Source organism: Dasypus novemcinctus, chromosome 15, assembly GCF_030445035.2.
Source record: "Dasypus novemcinctus isolate mDasNov1 chromosome 15, mDasNov1.1.hap2, whole genome shotgun sequence".
NCBI lineage: Eukaryota > Metazoa > Chordata > Mammalia > Cingulata > Dasypodidae > Dasypus > Dasypus novemcinctus.
Window position 1 is genome coordinate 22,509,225 of NC_080687.1, and position 24,783 is coordinate 22,534,007.

Consider the following 24,783-nt stretch of genomic DNA (forward strand, 5'->3'; position numbering starts at 1 on the left):
CTACAGATTATCCATGACTTGTATTATTTGAATTGTTCAAAAAGTAGAGTTTTCAAACAAAATAAACAACATCCTCTGGTTTTAAATTTATACATAATATATAAGACAACTTAAGGGAACTGACAACCTACTGAAGTCTATAATTACTGAAAAGAAGTCCATCGCTAAAATAAAAACCAAACATACATATAACAATATTTCGAGGAAAGAACAGAAAATTTTGACAAGTACTGCTATGTTCACTAGGTCTGAAAGAATAAGTAGGATTTTAATGAGAGGAAAGCATCAGAAAGTGAATTCAAATAAGGGGAAGCATACTGACCGCTGTATGGAAAATTACTTTTATTAGTAAACCACCAGGGAGCAGAAAGAAAAATTTTGTGAGCTAAAGCATAAAGAATGGAAAAGAGAGAAGTTTGAAGAGATCAGTTAGAAGTCAATATGTGGACGTCCTTCCATACATTATTAAAACATTTGGATGTGGTCTTCTAAATTAGCTTTTTATGAATAAAAATCCCCATGATTTTAATAGGTCCTGTGTAATCACCCAAAGACCACTGTTCATGAAATACTCTTGTGAACAAAATAAATAAATATTAGGGTGCCATCCAAAGTTTTCAGTAGTGTATTGACCTAATTAAAACCATTTCAGAAAGAAAACCAGTGCTTGTGAAGAAAATGGACTGGAGGGTGAACACACTAGAAGTAAGCTGAGTTCTTAGGAGTTTGGTAACGAAGGTCTGTTTCACAGTCAAGGGCTGTGTGAAGAAAAATGTGTCAGCATTAATGTGCATTTCAGAGACAGAATTGTTAGAACTTAGTAATAAGAAAGGAAGAATTAAAGATATATTCAGGATCTCTAGAAAGAATAGGTGGGCAGTGAAGTCTTTAACGAAGATAATAAAGCCCACAAGAGAAATGGGGTTAATTAGGAAGTACAAGCGTAATATGAATGGGGTGAAGAAAAGATGGACACAATGAACTGGATTCTGTGTGTTGATTTTTGAGGTTTCTATAGGAGGCATGCATGAAAATAGCATACCATTAGAAATTCAAGCTTACTGATCAAAAAACAGATCAGATCTAGGAAGACTAATTTAAGAGGCATGAGGAAATACCTGATGTGACACCTAAAGACCTAACAGTGTTGAACATTATGTCACAAGAAGCAAGAAGAGTGATCAGGACAGAACTGAATAAGGATAGGAATAGTATGTAAAATGCACCAGAAGTAATCAACTAAGACAAGGAGGAAAGGTAGTCAAAAACATAACAAAATAAAAGCCCCTAGCAATCCAAATCATTCTGCCTCCCTAAATTACCATTTATGCTTCTTTAATTATCTGAAACATTTCTTTCCTGAACAGTTAGTAGTTTTCTCTTTAACATTCCAAGTGAAATTCCCCTAAGTTTTTAGTTTATGACTCCTTCCAAGCAATTCATTGTCTGATAAGAAGAAGAATAAAAACACATCTTGTTTTCTACAACTCCAATACATGAAATGAAGGTCTTATCTATCTGGTGGCTAAAAATAAATGGTCTTGGGAAGCAGATGTGGCTCAAGTGATTGGACTTCTTCTGCCTACCATATGAGAGGACCCGGGTTTGATCCCTGGGGCCTCCCAGTAAAAAAAAAAAGTGTGCCTGTGCAGCAAGCCAGTGCCTGCATGGTAAGTGAAGTGCCTGTGAGGCAAGCCAAGTGCCTGTGCAAGTGAGTCACCAGCAAGATGATGATGCAACAAAAGAGAGACCAAGGGGAGAGTCAAGACGAAGCACAACAGAAACCACGAACTAAGGTGGTGTAAGTGAAAGGGAACCTCTCTTCACATCAGAGGTCCCCAGGATCAAATCCCAATGAATCCTAGAGGAGAAAAGCAAAGAAGAGAAGATGAAAAAGAGAAATAGATACAGAAGATCACACAGAAAATAGACAAAGACAGCAAACAATAGCAGAGTAGGGGGGTGAGGAAAGAGGGAAAAGGAGGGGAAAAGAAAGGGAAAAAAATGACCTTCCTTCCAACTGTTTTAGAAGATAATCATCCACTATTTGCAACCTTATTACTGATACCATGGCTGGCCAACTATCAGCCCCCAAAGTAATAACGCAAAGAAAAAAGAAAGCATAGTTTTTTTTACCTTCTTCCACAGCAAAATTTCCCTCAGATAAATATAGTAAGAAAATGTGTTAAAATCTTAGGGCAGGGAGTAAAACTAACTGAAGATGATGCATAGGAGGGTGAGAAAGAGTCCTTCGATTTAAAGAAAAAAGATCTTTCTTTGAAGAATGTCAACCAGGTCACCAATGGCCCTCTAAAATCATCATTAATTTCATTTATTACTAAAATTACAAATGGCATACAAGATGTGCCAGTTTGAATTTTCTGAATCTCAGAAATATTTACATTCTTACACTAATCCATTCCTGTTGGTGTAGGGCCCTTTGATTGTATTAAATTCAGAGTATGGGCCTTTGATTAGATTATTTGATAAATTCATTTTAGGGCTTTTAATTGGACTACTTCAGTAAGACTGGGGCCAGCTTGGGTTTCTGCCCTCTTGCTAGTTTGATATAAAAGGAGACACAGGAGAGATCACAGAGAGAAAGGAAGCTGCCATATTGATCCTGCCATGTGAGAGAGAATTGCAGGAAAACAGAGGCTCTGAGAAGCTGAGAGAAGTCTCAGAGTTTGGAACCAGAAGAGCTCAGAGGCACAGAAAGAGGTCCCCAAGGAGCTGGGCTCAAAAGCAGCTCAAGGCTGAGGAAAGGAGCCCTGCCATATGCCTGACTGCCACATGGCAGGACACCAGGAACAACAACAGTTGACTCTGTTGAGAAATCATCTCTGATGTTACGCTGATTTGGACATTCCATGGCCTCAGAACTGTAAGCTTTTACCCCAAACAAATTCCCTTTATAAAAGCCAACATATCTCTGGTACTTTGTAACAGCAGCCCTGTAGCAAACTAAGACACAAAGAAAGGCTCTAAAAGAATAGAGGAGTGGAGGAAGCAAGAATAATGTATCTTTATTTGGAGAAACTTCCCAGTCATCACTGCCATGATCATTAATATTTGCTGAGTGCTGAGCATTTTTATTTAACTCTCATATGAACCCTAATAAAATGAACTATTATATCTATTTTTCAGATGAGGAAATAGGTAAAGAAACTTAAGACTGGGAAACGGACTTTGGCCCAGTGGTTAGGACGTCCATCTACCACATGGGAGGTCCGCGGTTCAAACCCTGGGCCTCCTTGACCCGTGTGGAGCTGGCCATGTGCAGCACTGATGCGCGCAAGGAGTGCCGTGCCACGCAAGGGTGTCCCCCGCGTGGGGGAGCCCCACGCGCAAGGAGTGCGCCCGTGAGGAAAGCCGCCCAGCGCGAAAAGAAAGAGCAGCCTGCCCAGGAATGGCGCCACCCACACTTCCTGTGCCGCTGACGACAACAGAAGCAGACAAAGAAACAAGACGCAGCAAATAGACACCAAGAACAGACAACCGGGGGGGGGGGGGGGGGGATTAAATAAATAAATAAATAAATCTTAAAAAAAAAAAAAAAAAAAAAGAAAGAAACTTAAGGTTAACAAATGGCAGAGCTGTATGTACAGTTACAAAACCCAAACTCTTAACTCTGGCTACACCTTGTCACAAATGGTTGAGGCGGGTAGAGATGAAGTGTCTATAACTCACAATTCTCCACTCCTAACCTTACTACTAATCCATGGGCTAGTCAACTACCTATTAGACATTTCCATTTGTAGGACATACAAACAACTAAAAAAACATTCATGAGAGTAATGGAATCAGTTACAGTTACTACAAATAACACTTACATACATGAAAAAAATTCAAAAGTCCCAGGTACAGTGCTGGACTATGTGAACTATGAGGATACAATGATTCAGGTGCATCCAACTATTTGAGGATCCATCCATCTGTGACAGAAATGCAGCAAATTCTGTTATCTCTATTGCCTGCCAGCCTATACTTCAGCATTTATACTAATGAAGGACCAGACAATTATAGAGCCCTTTAGTATTTTCTTTTTTAGAGAAAGAAGGTATCAAGTCATTACCAAAATAAAAATAAAATTTGGTACAATAACTAGGATATTCTGAAAAAGAATCTTTGAGGTTCTATTTTCAACAGAATTTAACTTGCTTTTCACAAACTACAGGCAGACCAACTTACAAATAGGTTTTACTTTTTAAAAAGTTGTTAGGAAGTCATTGTTAAGATTCCTAGCACGCATTTTCTCAAATGTATAAATCATAGTTCCACTCCCAGATTAGTTCAAAGAAAAGTCTCTTTAAATCATAATATAATAGGATCATAGTAAATTTTATGTTGTAGATATCTCCCCATCACTTAAAATAATATTTTAAAGTAAAATTGCATATCAAAGCTACCTTAATGAAAAAAACAAAACAAAAAGAAAAGGTTATCTTGAGGCAATACTGACCACCTTGTCGCTACCTACAAAGTGCCCTACCCAAACGAGTGATGAAAGTTAGACTCACTCTGGAATCACTGCAGTTTCTCTGAAGATCGCTGATTCACCGGTTTAACAGGCAGTTAACTTCATTGGACCCAAACTGCAAACTTTGTCACATGGGCAGAAGCTCAAATCTCAGTTCGGTTATCTTAAAATTACTTGGTCTGCTTAGAGTCTGCCCCCATGCATCTGCAGTTCAGAGGTCAGCCCAAGATTTGGGCAGAGTTTAGAGAAAAAGTTCACAAGTCTCAGTCTCTGACTCTCTTATTTCCTAGATTTCTCCTTTTACTTTTCAGCAGGTCAAGTTGAACTGAACTTTTTGGGTCTTCTATTGGAGTTTTAGCCAGATGTTTAAATCAGCAAAGATTTTAAAGCAGCTAGTATGATAATGCTTGAGGATGTAAAGAAAAATATGCTTGTGGTGAATGAACAAATAGAAAATCACAATAGAGAGAAATTCTGAAAAGAATGATACAAATTCAAGAACTGAAAAACACAATACCTCAAATTTTAACAATCAGTATATATACAGGATAAGAGAAAAGAGGCAAGCAGTGAATGTGAAGATAGAACAACAAAAAGTATTCAATCTCAAGAACTGAGAGGAAAAATTAATTGAAAAAAAAAATGAACAGAGCCTTAGGGACCAGTGAAACAGTATCAATCAGTCAAATATGGACATATCTGCTCTCCAGAAAAAGTAAAAAATGAGAGTAGGGCAGAAAAATACTTGAATAAACACAAAAACTGCTCAAATTTGGTGAAAAACATAAATTTATAGGTTCAAGAAGTGGCATAACCCAACCACACCTGGGCTCTCATTGTCAAACTTCATTTCCATTTGCATTTGCCAAATCAAAAATAGACAAAATCTAGAAAGCAGCCTGAAGAACAACTATTTGAAATACAGCTGACACCTCATAAGTAACAATGAAGGCTAAAAGAGAGTGGAGCAAGGGAAGCAGATGTGGCGCAAGAAACTGAACTCCTGCCTACCACATGGGAGGTCTGGGTTTGGTTTCTGGAGCTTCTTAAAGAAGATGGACTAGTGTGGCAAGCTGATGCAACAAGATGATGCAACAAGAGACACAAAGGAGGAAAACATAATGAAAAACACAACAAAGCAGGGAGTAGAGGTGGTTCAAGCAATTAGCTCCCATGTGGGGAGCTAATAGTAAACTATTAAGTGTTACAGAGATAAAGCATATAGCACAAATAGATGAAATTAGCAGTCTTAAAATGGGAAAGATGAAAACTTTCAGGATATTCAAGATAAAAAAAGAAAAGGGAAATTGTTGATATGGGAAAGTAATCTTATACATTCTATTTCACCATGGAAAATCTAATATCTAATATTTAGTTGGAGTAAAGTTAAGGAACTTGATGAAAATTATACTTAAGTCATAAAAAATTTAGAGATAACATCAGGACTGAAGTCATATTAGATATCTGATTTTAAGCCTTTTACTCTAACCTCTCCGAATTTCAGTTTTTCAATCTGTTATCAGTATATAATACTGGCCAGGCTAATACGGATACAAGCAATATAAGAGGTATTGTAAAATATATTCTTAAATTACAAATTGCTATGTAAATATTAATTTATTTAGACTATATTATTTACAGTCAGTGAGATAAATAGAGGTAAAGATTTACTTTCAATATGTACACAATATGGTCATTTCCAAAGACCTCAAACTGCTAGGAAATAACTTTCATTTACTGGAAGTAAAGCAAATTGATTCTCAGATGACTCATGGGCACATAAGTATGCAAACCAAAAATGCGGCAAAAGGGAAAATTATTTGAATTTCTGTTTGTCAGTATTTACTCTGGCATTCCCGCTTTCTTTTTCTTCTCTTCCAATATGAAGTGTCTTAAAGCTAAGGCAAAGAGTTAAAGGGACAAATCTATTTTCATAATAGTAAATAGTTACCAATTTAAAGACCTGGTTCCCTAGCCAAATAACATATCAAGAAAGAACAAAGGACAGGCTATCCCCTTACCACTTCTAAGACTTAAAAAGCTGGAAGGAAAGCCAGAAATCAACCAGAATTCCAGAGGAAAAAAAAGTATTCTGGTTCTTCAGGTGGTGATAGAAATAAACATTAAAGATAATATAAAAATAAAGTGAGTCACCTTCCTTTGTCAAGGCCACAAGTAAATAAACATCAAATATTACCTGTTGGACTAAAACCTAAAAACATTATTCATATGCATTATATTTTAAGTCATCCAATAGCTAGCAAGCATTTACTAATATTTTTTAATGTCTAATGTTAAAGAAATAGTCCCACAGGAAGAAATTTTTTTTAAAAACTGATGACCAATTATCCAGGATACTCCCCCCACCTCAAAAAAATTTTTTTTTTCCTAAAAGAGGCAAAATCAAATTCCTAAATACACTGGAAGAGCATGTTGCATGTATGTAGTGCTTTACAATTTATCATCTTCTTGGAGACCAGAACACATATGCTAAGATGGTGGAAGACATTGCTTTCAAGGCTGTATGCAGAAATGCCTTCCTTTTGTAGCATTTGGTAGCACATAAGAAACGAAGCCATTTGACACCTCCATGTTTTTTCACATTCTAGTTTCTCTTCCTTTTCAGAAGGCTCTCCATCCTCTATGCTTTCTGTAGAACACCTTAAAAATCTCCACCTTAGAGGAGCCTTTTTCCCTTTCTCTGAATAGTCAGTGGATTCCTCCTTTGTGCTCCATCAGTACTACAAAAACTAGGTAATCTAAACACCATTTTTGCTACAAAAGTTGATCTATCCTGAAGATTCAAATAACCTATTTTCCACCTGCAGATAAGTGAATTCTAAAATTATGTTAAACTTGGTACTTACATATTAGTTATACCAAAATTTTGCAAATTTTTACCATCTTACTTACTTGGTGCATTCTTCTAAAGACTGTACAAGCATTTGCTGGAAAGAACATATTTCTTCTAGATTTCCCATTAAGTATGAAGTGTTTGCTGAACTTAACCTGGAGCCAAAAAAATAACAATGAAAATATATAAATAGTTTTACTTTTATTCTCACTTCTCTTATACAAATGCTGTTAAAAATCTTAAACTAGTAAACAAGTAGCTTATGTCTAAAGCAAATTGGTATACTGAATTTCCACTCCATTATTTCACCTTCTATTCTCTGAAAATAAGAGCCAACAGCCTAATACAAAAACTGTTTTTCAGTTAAAGCAATTTATAATCTAACTTACTTTTCACTGGCTTGTAATGGTCGTAGATAGGTTGAAAGTACAGTCTGCAGTTCTTTAGAATATTCATTTTCTGTTTCTAAAATATTCTGTAGCACCTACAATAAAAGATGAATAAGTATTACTTGATGTTTCAATGGTATCAACTGCATTAAGATATATAAACTTTGGAGAGTGTTCTTCACCACTGTTCAATTCATACTGTTGCTTCTGTGTAATATTAAAGTGTTTGAAATCATCAATACCTGTGATTCTAATCTACTAAACTACTAAATCCATATAATAAATTATTCTAAAGCCTATACAACTTACTGTCAACTACATTATTACAAAGGTGTACCTTGAGTGAGGCTGGAATTATTTCCATCATCATATGAATAATGCCAACTCTATTTCAATAAGTCACTTTAGGTAATGTTATTTTGAGATTATTTTTTGTTTTACTTTAAAAAAAGACATTTATACTACTTAGTAATAAAAGGAAGGAACACTGATAAACAGAACAGCATGGATAAATCTCTAAAATGCTGTGTTGTTCAAAAGAAGCCATTCACAGAAAGTATATCCTAGAGAATTCTATTTATATTAAGTCCAAGAACAGGCAAAACTAATCTATGATGATAGAAATCAGAAAAGAAGTTATGGGAGAAAGGGGTTGTGTTGATTTGAGTCTTTTGTGGATTCCAGAGAATTTTGTTTTTAAATTCAACCTATTGTGAACCTTTGATTACACTGGATCAGTTAAAGGCCATTTGATTAGATTGCTTCCAGTAGGGCATGGCCCAGGGTTGGTCTTAATCCTCCAACTGGAGTCTTTCATAAACCAAGGAACAGAAAGCTGCAGGCACAGAAAAAAGGCTGCAGTGACAGAGAGAAGCCCAGACATTTAAGTTAATGAACTTGGGATGGTTCATTAACTGTCACTGAGTGAGAAGCCATAGATGGAGTAACCTGAAGGAGAACTGTCAAAGAGGACCAGAGGAGAGCAAAGGGATAAGCTGACACTGCCATTATGCCCCACTACATGCTTGATTGCCAACAGCTGAGCTCGGGGAGAAAGTGAGCCTAGAGCAGGCAAAAATTAGCAGAGCCACCATTGTGCCCTGTCATGTGGCAGGAGGCCAGGATTGTCAGCAACAGATCTTCAGGGAGAGAGCTCTGCCTGATGTCTTGATTTCGACATTTTTCCCCAGTCTTGGAACGCTTAAGCATTTAACCTAATAAAAGCCGCCAACACATTTCTGGTACATGGCTCCCTTCTGGTAAACTAAAAGATGATTATGGGAAAAGGGGTATGAGAAAGTTTTCTGGAGCAATGGACATGTTCTATATTTAGATTTGGGTATGCCCATCTATGCATTTTAATACTTGTAAAATATATCTCAATTTTAAAAATCATGCAGTTTTCTCTTTAGATTGCATGGAGCAAATCTAAATCAATTTCTGGGAACAAAAGATCTTCACTAGAGAATAGTATAGCCTCAAATCATCCTACATGTTATACTAAAAAGATGTACCAATGTAAACAATCTTTTTAATAGCCACTACTTTGTTCAAAGATAGTAGAATCAACTTTAAAATGTTTCTTGATACTCTATCAGTGTAGCAAATTTAGCCAAAATTGGTTAGAAACTCCTAAAACAGGTAAGTGAAAAACAGTTGAAATATAACATTTTCATCAATAATCATTGACAGCAATGTCAATTCACAGTGCAAGACAAGAAAGCACCCATTTTTTCCCCATGGAGCAGATTAATAGTTTAGGTTTTATAATGATTTGAATAAACCACGTCACCAATTATTGAAGTATACTATACCCCTGGAGCCATATAAGGTGCTCTGTATATATATTCTTTAATTCTTACAAACAAAAACTGTACATCGTAGGTTAATATATTATCCTCATTTTATAGATGAAAAGACTGAAGGTCAGATAGGTGAAATAACATCCAAAATCCCCAAATCATATAGTCAGTGGAGAGTGGAGCCAGAATGTGAAGTTAGGTCACTCTGATATTCCATGACACCACACTGCCCTCTCTGGGATTAAGGAGAGGACTTAGCGTACCTACAGGACCTAGTTTATAAGTAAAGAAAATAAACTCTCTCTCAACTTCCTTATTCATTCTACCCTTGTTAAAGAGCTAGTACTATTTTAAACCAGAAATTCATATTACACACATTTTCTGAGTATCTACTACATGCACTAAGATGTGCTATTTGTCTTCCAAAACTAACAAATCATCCTAAATGAATCATGCAAAAAAAAAAAAAAAAGGTAGAGAATAAAGGTATCAAACACACTCAGTTTTCTCTCTGTGATTTTTACTAGCCCAGAAGCAATGTAAGTTTAAACATTTAAGAAAAAAGAAACCATTAAGCTAACTGTATTTCAGCATTAATAATACAACATGGATTATTATTCTGTTCACTACTGTTTTCTGTATACTGAGGAGAGAGTACAGTCATTCATGAGTAAATGCAAACCTGATTAAATAACTTACATACTAAACTATTTAAAATGAAAAAAAAATCAGAGGTTCTTTCACTTGCGACAGTAAACTCTAGTATGGTCTGTGAATAGACCCATTCATTTAAGAAGACTGGTACAGCAAGCCAGAGGAGGAGGGGCTACTCAAGGAGTTCATTCTTTTGAGGAGAAAACTGGATGCTGACCCTAAAATTATAATGTCTTCCTTCTGAAAAATACTCATTGAACATAAATGTCAAAGGACTGTGTAGACAGAGAACATAGTGTGACACTAGTCACTCCATCATCATAGAATTATACTTTAAATCAGATCTTATCCTTCAAATATAAATTTGAAAACTATGCCACGTATAATGGGATCTTAAACTTAAAATCTATCTGATATTTAAGAAGTCCTTTTCCATTAAAATGAAAATAAAAATATGATTTAGTTTCCTAATTGCAAATATTAGATACCTATTCAACAAAACTGCTTAAAGCATGCTTGGAATCCTATACACCTTTTTTTCCCCAAACAGCAAAACAGTTGCTATGTGATATAAGGAGGAAAATCATACCTGCTAGGTATATGGAACAGAAGAAGAAGAATAAGATGGTATTTCCTCAAACACAGCATTAATCACATTATGTAGATTAAAAGAGCCCCATAAGAATATACCAAAAATGATTCCAAGTAAATCTCTGGCAAAAAGCTAACTTCAACATTAAAATAGTTACGCTATTAATTTCAACTATTATTCTTTAATTTTTAAATAACTGCTAAAGATAATTTTAAAAATTTTCCTAACCAAAAATTCCAAATTACTTAACTTTTCTGCAAAATACACAATCAAAATTCATGCTTAAAAAGATCTATTACATAGGTTTCAGAATTTCTTCCACCCTGACCATCTGCCTCTGCCAGGGAGTACCTTTCACTTCCTGATCTCATCAGCGCATCTGTGTATTCTAACAATCACCTTTCTTCCCTTTCTTGCTTTCTGCATGCTCTGGCTGCTGCAGGACCCCATGAGACCTCACAGACTGGCTTCCACAGCTCCAAACATAAGTCTGGGTACCCAGAGAAAGCATGCAGTTTTCAAGGAAATGGCAGCCTTTATAATCCATAACCCTGATGAATGGCACAAAGAGCTGAGCTCATCCAGTGCAAGCTTTCCCTGAATCATGGGGCATGGAAAATCAAGGATAGTCAAACAATAGTGTCACACAAGAGGGGGAAAAACATCAGTGAAGTCACACAGACAATTCCTAAACTGCCCACTATTAAAATAAAACAAAAAAGGACCTCACTATTTCTCAGACCAACAGACACTTACTTTATTATTATCATTAAATAATATCACGTAGTATCTTTGATTTTACAAATTAGTTACAATTTTCACTGAACATTTTCGTAGGTATTATATATTTTATTTTACATATTATTTAATCTTTCAAAAATAAATAATTGGTTTACATATATGAGAGGAGAGAGAAAACACTTGCTTGGGGCAATATAAAATCTTATCATCATCAATGAAAACCAAATATCCACATATTACCTAGATTATAAGCACAAAAGGAGAAACTAAAAAATTAAACACACTTCTACCCTACCTAATCGGCCTTCTCCCTGCCATCATCAACTTACAATTATTGATTTAATGTACTTTGTTAATCTCTTGGAGGGGTCATATAAATGTTTCTGTTTATATTATTGTGTCTTTTCAAATAAATTAATTATTGTAATTCTAAATTTGGGGATTCACAAGGGGTATTAATAGGTGGCTTAGACACCACCTACTACAACTTTCTAATGCCAAAGGTGGAATCCTATTTAGAGCTTCTTATTCAATGGCTTCAATAGAATTATTTCACAAGACAGCCTTTTCCACAATTAGACAACTCAATTACTCCTTCATTCATTCAATATAGATTTAGCTCCCATTCTATTCCAGGCTCTTACCGACTAAAACCCTTAATCTACATAATTAAACTATATAAAATAAGGAAACTGTATATAAAAAATAAGCAGTGGGAAAAGAATGTCACAAGAAGTCAGCAGGCAAATTATGATCCTTATAAAATGTGGGTGGAATATAAAGAAAGGAGAGAGAGAGCTGCCTAGGGGAACCACAAAGGAATAAAGCTGGGGGCACCTCTATAAGTCTCAAGGTATTTAGATAATTAAGCTTACCCATTTATAAGTCCCTAGGCAGACACATCACATGTCACAAGATTTGAAAATAATCTTGGTTAAGGTAGAGAAAAGTAAATGAAAGTAAGAGATATGATGAAGAGAAGTTAGAGTTTAGGATTAGTGTAGATCTATAAAAACAAAAGATGTCCTGAAAAGGATACCAGAGAATCAGATTCTGAGTTTTTCTTTCATGGGCTAGCATTTAGGTTTCTGGTTAAATGAAAAAGCAGAGAAGAAAATATAGGTCCAATATTTCTCTGGAGCATATGGAAGTTTGCTATGACATTTTATTAAAGCTTCATGTCTATTTCTTTACATTTCCATACGAAAACTAGTGATTACTACCTAATGTTATATTTACAATATTACAATGGCAAAGGCTTCTTTTTCATGACATTCACCATGAATGGAAAGGGAAATATTTACTTTAAAATACATAAAAGATAATTGATATAATGAACTCAATCAAAGTGAGAGTGTTCAAGAAAACTTGGAAAATATCATAGTTTATCATTGAACATGCATGGTCATTAAGGACCTACATGTTCTGAGGTCAGCAAACTTAAGACACCTCTTTCTCAAGTGATAAATGAGAAAACTCCTTATACCCTGAAAGAGGTTTTTAAAAGTTCTTTCATTCTCTTTAGGGCTGGGCATCCAGTTTCTACAATAAAAGCCCTTTCTCTGATCTCTATCAGGAAAGATACCTATTATCATCCTGTGGGTATAATTAATGTTCTTTCATTGTTGAAATCTATTTTGCCCAAATATGTCACAAACATGTTTCCTTTAATTATATTACGTCATCCCTGAATACAGATTCCACAGGTAATCCTCAAAAGCTACTGGATGCCTGTTTGCAAAAAGAATGGAATGGTAGCTTCAATGACACATTAGACTTTTTAAATGCTCCAAAATACTCATCCCAATAATTATCAGAATAACTACCTCTTAAGGGCCAAGCATTTTGCCAGGCACTTTAATCTGCTAACCCTCGCAACAATACTACAAGGCAGGCATTATTATATTTATTTTACAAATGAAGTAACTGTGGCTCATGCAGCCTAGCTGGGCTTACCTCAAAGCCACAGAGGTAAGAAGCAGCATGGACAGGACTAAATACAAAGCTTATACTCCTTCCACTATACCAAGACACTTCGTTCCTAGGTGTACTACCTAAAATAAGGGCATCACAATGATTCCTTTACCTAAGACACTGCAAACAGACTGATTTAAAAGAGTATGTACCTGAGAAAATACAGGTAAGAATGGGGGATGGGTTTATTACAGACACTAATCAATTATTTAAAACCTCTTTCATTGTTTTCTTCCTCCCATTGTCACCCTCCTAGGCTGAGACCCAAAGCCTGATGCCCATATTGTATAACAGCTTCCTAACTGATCTCTTATGTCTTCTATGTTTCCACCTCCAATACATGCTGGCCTCTGATGTCAAAATAATCCTCCAAAATCACAGTCATTTACATTCTTAAGAAGCTAAAACAGCTAAAGATTTCTTTTTTTTCCAAATAAGAAAGAAACAAACAAGAACACCAAGGGCATTATTTTTAATCTAGAAAAAGAAGAAAATAAATCCATCATAATTCTGCCACTCAAAAAAACCCCATACTGACACAATATCTATTTTTATGCCAACTTTTTTACAGAAAAAGATCAATTATTTATATAATTTTATATTCTTCTTACTGCAGTTAACATGAAAACATTTTTTTATATTATCTTTAAAAGCCTCACATGCATTTTTAATAATTATATATGGTTACTAAACCATTCTTATAGTTCTGTATATTTAGGCTGCTTACAATTATTATTATTACAATAAATAATCTATGAACACATCTTTGCACAAACACCTTTGAATATATTTGAGATTATTTGTTTAGGGTGTATTCTATACATACCTGCCATATTGCTTTTCAGAAATCTTATGGATTTACATTTCCACCATTACAAGAATGTAAAGTGCGCTCTCTAAATCTCTGCTTACTAGATGTGTGAAATATTACTATCATGTTTTTATGATGAAATTAACTTTTATTTCAGAGCTATGAGGATTTACTGCTTTAATAAATTGCTCATAACCCTTTCCTTTCCCATTTATCTATTTATGCATTTGTCTTAAGAAGTACTTTAGATATTAAGGGTAAGTTTGAATTACTGTATTTGTTACAAATAACATTTCAGTTAAGTCTGTAATTTGGCTTATATTATTTGAAGGCAAAGAATTTAGTAAGCTTTTATACAGTTTAATCACTTAATTTTTTACTTTATGATTTAATCCATTGAGTTTACATTTTAAAAAGTCTTTTCCTGCTTTAAATGCATTTCCAACCACAAGAAATTGAATCGATTAAAGGTTGTGGTGGTTTGCAACTGTATGCACCCCAGAAAAACCATGTTCTTAAATTTAATCCATTCCAGTGGGTGTGAACTCATTGTAAGCAGGACCTTTGATGAGGCGACCTCATTCAGGATGGATCTTAATACTATTACTGGAGGCCTTTATAAGAAATTCAGAAAAAGACAGAAGCCATGGAAGTAAGAAGCTGAAAGAAAGAAAAGAAACCTGGAAGAGAAGGGAGAGACCAGCAAACGCTACCATGTATCTTGAGATTTGGTGGAGGAGCCAAGGTTCACTGGCAGCCAGTCTTCAGGAAGAAAGCATAGCCATAAAGATGCCTATATATGGATATTTTCTGAGCATCAAACTGTAAGTTAATAAACTCCCATGTTTTAAGCCAACCCAATTCATAGTATCTATTTCCAGCAGCATAGGAAACTAAAACAAAAGCGTAAGCACAATGTTTGATCAATTTTTGACTGAATATAAAAACTATGTTGCCATCGATGAGAATTTTAAGAAGTAGGGTGGGGGAAAAAAAAACAAAACACAAGAATCTTAAAAATTTCAAACTAGAGCAATAACAGCCACACACTCTGGGGTAAGTTACTGAAAAAACAAAAAGCAAACTGAAAACCAGCAATGACGACAGATCCCCAAGAGAGGGAGGGGTCAGAAGAAAGGGACAGCTGTCAAAGACTTATGTGAGGGGGCCCAGATGTTGCACACAAAGACTTTAAAGCAACTATTATAGGTCCCAGACGACAAAGAGAGCAGTGTAAGATGGGTCAAGATACCATTAAAGATAGCATTAAAATCTTTTAACACTACAACTAGTGAAAGTAGCAGAGCCACCTTCTTCTGAACTCTGGAAAAAGACAAAGTATTGCACTAACTTGGTGAGTACACTATCAAAAAAATGCAGCTCTAAAAAATGGTAGGAGGAGAAGAGAGAATTACCACCTCTACAGTCAGGTTCTGCTGGGGAATTAATCAAAAATTGCCATTGGAGTTCCCAGTTTGAGGTATGCACTATGAAATGTGGACTTCACCATTCACATGGTCTCATTTGCTACCTTAGTGCTTACACAGTCTGTGAGTGAAAAATAGGAGGAAGCCAGCTGACAGTCGCTCTATTGACAATGTAACCACTGATGAAGAGGCGAGAAAATCTGAACAGTTAAACATGGGCTACTCTGAAGGTCCAAAATAAGTTGGACCAAGCATCAAAGGAGTTTTATCACAAAGCAAATAAAAAATAACACCCTAGACAAGAGGGACAAACTGACCTTCAGAGGTTAACATATCAAACAATCAAAGTGTTCATCAACTGATAAGTGGATAAACAAATTGTGGAGTATACACATGATGGAATATTATGCAGGAATAAGAAGAAACAAAGTCGTGAAGCATATGACAATATGAATGAACCTGGAGGACATTATGTTGAGTGAAGCAAGCCAGACACAAAAGGACAAATACTGTATGATTGCCCTATTATGAACTAAATATATTATGTGAAATATAAATATATTATGAATATGGGTAAAATTGCATAAATAAGACTGTTTTCTTTGAAGCTGAACAACAGTACAAAATGTCAGTATCGGACAAAAAAAATTTTTAATAATTGAAGGAGACCAGACACAGAGTACTACATATTGTATGAATCCACTTATATAAAATGTAAATATAAATCTATTTATAAAGATGAAAGAAGATTAGTGGTTATGTAGGTCTGTGATGGTTAGGCTAATGTGTCAACTTGGCCAGGTACTTGTGCCCAGTTGTTTGGTCATGCAAGCACTGGGCTAACTGTAATACAAGGACTTTAGTCACGAGTAGCTTTACTACATATTTAGTTGATTACATTTACATCAATCAGGGAGACTGCTGTCAGCAATGAGTGATGTGGTATCCAATCAGTTGAATGCCTTAAAAGGGGAAGTGATTTCAGCATTCAGCTCCTCTTTGGACAGCCAATGTCTACTGGAAACTCATTAAGGACGTTCACTGGCTTTTCATCGGAGCCCCTGGTTTGCAGTCTACCTGCAGAACCTGGACTTGTGTATCCCCACGGTCACAAGAGAGAACTCTTAGAAAATCGTATACTACTGACAGATATCTCCTGTTGATTCTGGTTCCCTAGAGAACCCTGACTAATACAACATCTGAGGAATGAATGCTAAGGAGTGTGGTGTCTTTCTTTTTGGAGTAATGAAATTTTTCTAAAATTTTTGGGTGATGAATGTACAACATTGTGATTTTACGAAAGCCAGTCATTATACCCTTTGAAACAGCATATACATACAGTGGAGGAAGCACAGAGAGGTTGAGAGGTGAGGAATTTTGTCTGTTTATTATTATTGCAATAATCAAAATGTTCTAATAATGACTGAAGTGATGAATGCACAATTATGTGATTATAGCAAATACCACTGATTGTATACATTGGATTAACTGTATGCTTTATTAATAGGTATCAATAAAATTATTTGTTAAAAAAAAAAAGATGCCTAGACATGAACAAAAATTACAAGCCATACAAGGAAGATATGGCTCAGTCCAGGGAACAAATTAAAACTTCAGAGGAGACAGAGAATTTGGAAAACTAATCAAAGAAATTCAAATGAATCTCTTAATTCAAGGAGATGAAGGAAAATATGGATATAGAACTAAACAATATTAAGAAGACAATGTATAAGCATAAAGGAGATTCTGAAAGTTTAAAAAGAAACACAATAACACCACCCAACAAAAGAGAAAGACAACAGGACAACAAATTATGGGGATGAAAGCCACAATAATGAAATTATAAATATACTAGAGGCATGCAACATCAGATTTGGACAGTTAGAAGATAGAATCTGTGAACTAGAAGACAGGACAATCAAAATCACACATTAAAAAGAAAAGAGAAAAGAAAAGAAAAAATGAGCAGTGTCTCAGGGATTAAATGACACTGTGAAGCATAAAACATATGCATAAGGTATCTCAGAAGAAGACAAGAAGTAAAAGATTGTTGAGGAAATAATGATTGAACATTCCCCAACTCTTATGAAAGACATAAACATACATGTCCAAGAAATGCAACGTACTCCGAATGGAATAAACCCCAATAAACCTAATCCAAGACACCTACTAATCACAATGTCAAATGTCAAAGCTAAAGAGAGAATTCTGAAAGCAGAAAGAAAATCAATTTTTCACATACAAGGCATCCTCAATAAGACTAAGTGCCTGGGAATGGATGTCCCTCAAGCAGTTGCATACAGTCCCAGGCTTGGCTCCTGGTGCCTCTTGAAAAAACAGCCATCATAATAAACTAAAATACCAACCCAGGGAAGCCACTGTGGCTCAGTAGCTTAGCACCAGTTTCTCACATACCCTCGAGGTTCTAGGTTCAATCCCCGACCCCAGGTACCCAAAAAAGAAAAAAAAAAAGACTAAGTGCCAATTTCTCATCAAAACCATGGAGGTGAGAAGGCAATGGTATGATATATTTAAGGCAATGTAAGAGAAAAGGTGCCAGCCAAAACTTCTTTATCCAGCAAAACTGTACTTCAAAAATAAGGGAGAGTTTAAAATATTCACAGATAAACAGAAACTGAGAGTGTTCATTGACAAAAAACCTGCCCTACAAGGATTACTAAAGGGAGTTCTGCAGGTTGAAAGGAAATGAGAGACTGGCTTGAAGAAATGAAGATTATCAGTAAGGGTAACTAAATGAGTAAATGCAAAATCCAACAGTACTGTTTCTTCAATATACAACACTACTCTTTAATTCCTTTTGAGGGCGCACGGTGGACAGCGGGCGGTGTCAAGGGCGGACGCACAGCAGCGCGAAGAATGCTGCGGAGACGGAGAGTGGTGGCAACGCGTCTGCTTTATTGAGGAAGACAAGCGTTTATATAGGCTAGGGTGCTGGCGGTAGCAAGGCTAAGCCAAATAAGGCAATGTATGTGAGGGGAGGCCGCTAATTGGCTGGGGGACAGTTGGGGGTGAGGTATGAGGGTAAGGGGCGACGTGTGGGGTGTGGATTGGCTTAAGCTGAAGGCGACCTCCGATTGGTTGTTGGAGGCTGTTGCTAGGTAAAGGGGCAGAGGTGAGGTTATCATTCTGGCGGGGGGTATATGGGGGCTGGGGCAGAAGATAAGGGGAAGTTGTGGGTTGGGTTCTGGTGAGGCGGGGGAGAGGCAGGCCGATTACCCTAGGGCGGCCCCGATGGAGACCGGATGCTGGGTGGAGATAGAGGAGGCAGCCATTACGGGCAAGAGTAGCAGGGGGGCGACAATCTACCCACGCCAAGCACTCACCCAGCAGGAGACGAGGCCTCATCTCAACGTGCTGGGCCTGCCCAACGATGGTAGCATGCTTGTTACCTCACCTTTAAGAGTATAATACAGTTGAACAGAGAAAGGCATACTTCCTGATTATGGGCATGGAAATATAAAGAGACAATGTGGACAAAAAAAAGCATAAAGAGGGGCAACAGAAGGATATGGTAGCAAAGAACATGTACACTACTGAAGCTAAGTTGGTTATCTTTTCAAATTAGTAGGTTATGGATGTAAGCTGTATAATACAAATCCTAAGGGAAATGCAAACAAAGTATTTTTAAAATATACAGAGATAAGAAAGGATCAGTCAGATACATCACAAAAGATCAACTAAACAGAAACGGAACTTGCAATGAAAGAGAGAAGAGAGAAAGATAATGATATATAAAACCAAAGGACAAAATTACTTAAGTATTATTAAGTACTTCCTTTACAGGAATGTTAATGGATTAAACTCCCCAATCAAAAGATACAAATGGACAGTATGGATAAAAAAGCATGATCCAAGCATATAGTTTATGACAGAGTCACCGTAGACCCAAAGATGCAAATAGATTGAAAGTGAAAGGATGGAAAAAGATTTATTACAAATAATAAATAAAAAGGGGCTGGGGTAGCTATATTATATGGGACAAAATAGACTTTAAAAGCTGCTGTAGAGACTAGATGGACATAATGTATTAAGACAAGAGTTAATCCAACAATAAGAGATAACAATCATAAATATTTATGCACCTTACCACAGTGCCACAAAATATATGATACACACATCAGAAAATACAGAACAATATATCCGAAAACAGCAATATTAGATACATTCTTTTCAAGTATATATGGAATGCTCTCCAAGATAAACCACACGCTGAGTCACAAAACAATTCTCAATTAATTTATGAAGATTTTAACTATACAAAGCATCTTCTCTGACCATAATGGAATGAAGGTGGAAATCAATAACAGGCAGAGAACTGGAAAATCCACAAACATAAAGACATTAGATAATGCACTTTAAAAAAAATCAATGAGTCACAGAAGAAATTATAAGGCAAATCAATAAATATCTGGAGATGAATGAAAAGGAGAACACAACATATCAAAATCTATGACACACAGTGAATGCAATCCTGAGAGGGAAATTTATAGCCCTATATGCATACCCAGAAAAGAAGAAAGAGCTGAAAATCAAATACCTAACTGGACACCTGGAGGAACCAGAAAAAGAACAGCCAACAGTAAAGCAAGCAGAAAGTAAGAAATAACAAGGACTAGAGCAGAAAAGGCATTTGAAAATATCAAGCACCTTGTCTTGATGAAAAACACAAGAGAAGGAAACTTTCTCACCTTGATAAGGGGCATATATGAAAACACACAGCTAATATCATACTCAACGGTGAAAGAGTGAAAGCTTTCCCTCTATGATATGGAACAAGACAAGGATGCCCACTGTCACCACTGCTATTTAACATTGTATTGGAAGTTGTAGCCAGAGCAGTTAGGCAAGAAGGAGAAATAAAAGACATCCAAATTGGAAAGGAAGAAGTAAACTTTTCATTATTTGTAGATGACATGATCCTCTATAAAGTAAGTCCAAAAAAAAAAACAAAACAAAACAAAACAAAAACAAAAACCAAAAATGTGCCAAATAGCTACCAGAGCTAATAAATTCAGGAAATGATGTGGTACAAATTCAATATGCAAAAGTGAGGAGTGTTTCCATATTATAGTAATGAGCAAACTGAGGAGGAAATTTTTTAAAATTCCATTTACAACAGCTTCTAAAAGAATCAAACATCAACAAATAGATTTAACCGAGGATGTTAAGGACTTACACATGGAAAACTACAGAACTTTCCTAAAATCAAAGAAGAACTAAATTAATGGGAAGACATTCCATGTTCAAGGATTAGAAAACTAAATATCATTAAGATGTCAATTCTGGGAAGTAGACGTGGCTCAATAGGGCTTCCGCCTACCATATGGGAGGACCTGGGTTTCACCCCTGGGCCTCCTGGTGAAAAAGAAGAAGAGAAAGCATGTCTGCATGACGAGCCAGTGCCCACGTGGGTGAGTCGTGTGCCTGCGCAGTAAGCCAGTGCCTGTGCAAGTGAGTCACACAGCAAAATGATGATAAAACAAAAGAGAGATGAAGGGGAGAATCAAGGTGAAGCACAGCAAAAACCAGGAACTAAGGTGGCACAGCTAACAGGGAAACTCTCCATATCAGAGGTTCCCAGGATGGAATCCTGGTGAATCCGAGAGGAGAAAAAATGAGAAGAGAAGACCAAAAGAGAACATCACACAGTGAATGGATACAGATAGCAAAAACAGTATGGTGGGGAGGGGGAGGTGAAAGGGGGTAATTAATAAATATATATATTTTTTTAAATTAAACGTTGGAAATGCCTCTGAACTAATTCTCTATTAAAAAAAAAAAAAGATGTCAATTCTACTCAAAACAATTTACAGATTTAACCCAATCCTGAACAAAATTTCAACAGTCTTCTTTGCAAAAACGAAAAAGACAATCGATAAATTTACATGGAAGATCAGGGATTCCATACAGACAAAGCTGTCTTGAAAAAGAAGAATAAAGTTGGAGTAGTCACACTTTCTGCTTTTTAAACGTATTATAAAGCTACAGTAATCAAAAGAACATGACACTGGCATGAGCACAGACATATATACCAATGGAATCAAATTTAAGAGTTCAAAAATAAACCTTCATATCTATGGCTAACTGATTTTTGACAAGGGTGCCAAGTCCACCAATGGGAAAAGAATAATCTTGTCAACAATTCGTGCTGGAAAAACTGGATATCCATATGTATGGGAATAATGCCAGACCACGATCTCATGGGATATACAAAAATTTAAACTCAAAAAATGGAACAAAGATCTACATATAAAGAACCAACACTATAAACCTCCTAGAGGAAAAGATAAGGAAAGTTCTTCAGAACCTTGTGTTAGGACTTTTGGTGTAGACTTTACATGAAAACCACAGTAACAAAAACGGATGAATGGGACGTTATCAAAATTAAAACTTTTGCATGTTAAAGGACTTCATCAAGAAATAAAAGAGACAATCTACAAAATGGGAGAAAATATTTGGAAACCACATACCCAATAAGGGTTTAATATCCAGAATATATAAAGAAAACCTACAACTCAACAAGAATACAAATAACAGAATTTTTAAACGGGCAAAAACTTGACATTTCTTCAAAGAAAATACACAAATGGCCAATAAGCACATGAAAAGATGTTCAATATCATTAGCTATTAGGGAAATACAAATCAAAACCACAACAGATACCATTTCACATGCAACAGAACAGCTACTATTAAAAAGAACAGAAAACATCAAGTGCTGGCAAGGATGTAGATAAACAGAAATACTAATTTATTGTTGGTGGGAATGTAAAATGGTTCAGCTGTTATGTAAAACATTTTGGTGTTTCCTCAGAAAATTAATATAGAATTACCATATGACCCAGCAATCCCACTTCTAGGTGTATACCCAAAAGAATTGAAATAAGATACTGGAACAGATATTTGCACACCAATGTTCATTGTGGCATTATTCCCCATTGCCAAAAGATGAAAGCAACTCAAATGTCTACCAACAGAAGAATGGACAGACAAAATCTGGCATAAACATACAATGAAATATTAGTCATAAAAAGGAATGAAGTTCTGGTACACTTGACAGCATGGATGAATCCTGAAGACATGTTCAATGAAATCAGCCAGGCACTAAAGGATGGTGGTGATTTTAGTACAACATTCTGAATGTACTTTACACCACTGAATTATATACTTGAACATGATTAAAGGGGAAATTTCAGGTTGTTTCTATGTTACTAGAAAAAATGTTTAAAAACCCAACAAAACAAAACAGGACTGTATAACATACTGAACCCTAATGTAAGCTACGGACTATAGTTAACTGAAAATTCACTGCTGTATCCCCAATAATAGCGTATGGCACAGAACAGACATCCAATAAATATCTGTTGAATGATGGAACAATTGAATAATTTATTGACTCTTCCTCAAGGCCAAATGTTATGTAGTAAGAGACCGGGGAAAATGAATATAAATGCTTAGGAAAAAACTGAATATACAGACCCATAGCAAAGCCTGTGGCAATAAATCAATGTGGTAGAACTGACTCACACTCAAGTTTGTCACAATTTTTCAGTATTTTTTATTCTAAATACAGAAAATGAAACATTCATGACAAAGGGGCTGCTGCAAAAAATAAGAATTAATCAGTTGTTATTTCCCTTCAAAAACTCAAAAAGGTTTCATGAATTCAGATTCATAACCCCTGACCATGAAAATAAAACAGATAGCAGATGGGGGAGAAATAACTAAATAAATGTACTTTCCACAGAATTCAAAATACATAAATGCTCTAGAATGCCCCAGAAATTTTTTTTCCTTTGCTGATTTATTATACTGAACAGATACAATTTAAAATTTAATCAAATAACAAATATTATTTTTTATTAGTAGCATATGCAATTGGTTAGGGCCAAAGGGTTTAGATTATATAGATTTAATACTGCAGATTATTTTAAGATCACGAACTTTTTCTATTAAGGTTTTTTTTTCCCTATCTGGTTGCATCATCATCTTTTTGGTGCATTGCTTTGCCGCGCAGGGGCCTGCGCCTTACCGCACAGGGGCCTGCGCCTTGCCGCACAGGTCTGGGATCTATTTTTTCTTTTTGTACCAAGTGGTCCTCCATATGGCAAAGGGAGCTCAATTGCTTGAGCAACAGACATTTCCCTGTATTAAGTTTTAAAATGCAGTAAGTTCTGGGATCCTGAAACCCTTGTCTTTAAGATGCAAAATGTCCATACCCTCTCCTCTAATTTCATGCCATCTGATACACACACACACACACATATCAACCCAGAAAAAGACTATTTTAAAATATAAAATAAAACTAGAAACTATTGATCTAAAATACTTACAATCTACTCGAAACACTAAGGTATTTTCCTAACATAATGGCATTTGATATGTATACATTTTTAAATCATGTTCTGCACTTTTAAAAATTTCATTACTGAAACCCTGTTATAGGGAAATAATCACAATAATATGTTATATGACAAGAGCAGAGTACATTCCATACATATAATAGTTAAACAAAAATGTAGATATATAAAAATATGGAGATTTAAAGAAAATATACCAAAACATTAAAAATGGTTATTTCTGCATGGCATATAATGGGTGATTTGTATTTTCTTCTTCATAATCTACATAGTTTACTTATATTCTACATTACTGAATTCTGGAGACATTGAAAAACCAAAACTGTTTTTTAAAATGTTTTCAGATTACTCACCACATTATAATAGCTTTTGTTAATTGCAGTTGTATCAAATCCTTTGGGAGGGCTCTTCAGTGTTCCTGATTTGGGAGAAACAGGCTTTTCTGAAAGAAAAATGTTATGTAATTTTATTGACCAATACTAGAGATCAAGCAACTCAGGAGAACATGATAAAATACACTGCCATTTCACATGTCCAAGTCTACTCATCCAGCAACCTCAAATGAAACAACAAACCAAAAAGTAAAGCCATATAAAAGGCCTCTTCACAGCTAAGAGAGATACTATGAAGTCTCACATCTCTTTCTTATTCTCAAATTATTAAAGTAAAGAGAGATGCT

The 24,783-nt window shown here is 35.7% G+C and overlaps 1 protein-coding gene across 6 annotated transcripts in view; it reads right to left on the reverse strand.

The window, feature by feature from the left end:
- Window positions 1-24,783, reverse strand: part of ARHGEF7 (Rho guanine nucleotide exchange factor 7) — a 242,324-nt gene that overhangs the window by 62,889 nt on the left and 154,652 nt on the right. For all 6 annotated transcript variants that reach the window (XM_004447006.5, XM_004447005.5, XM_058276418.2 and 3 more), the window contains 3 exons: window positions 24,458-24,546; window positions 7,724-7,818; window positions 7,394-7,489 (listed from right to left, as the gene is read on the reverse strand). In XM_004447006.5, the coding sequence (XP_004447063.1) occupies window positions 7,394-7,489; window positions 7,724-7,818; window positions 24,458-24,546 (280 nt within the window). The remainder of the gene's footprint in view (window positions 1-7,393; window positions 7,490-7,723; window positions 7,819-24,457; window positions 24,547-24,783) is intronic.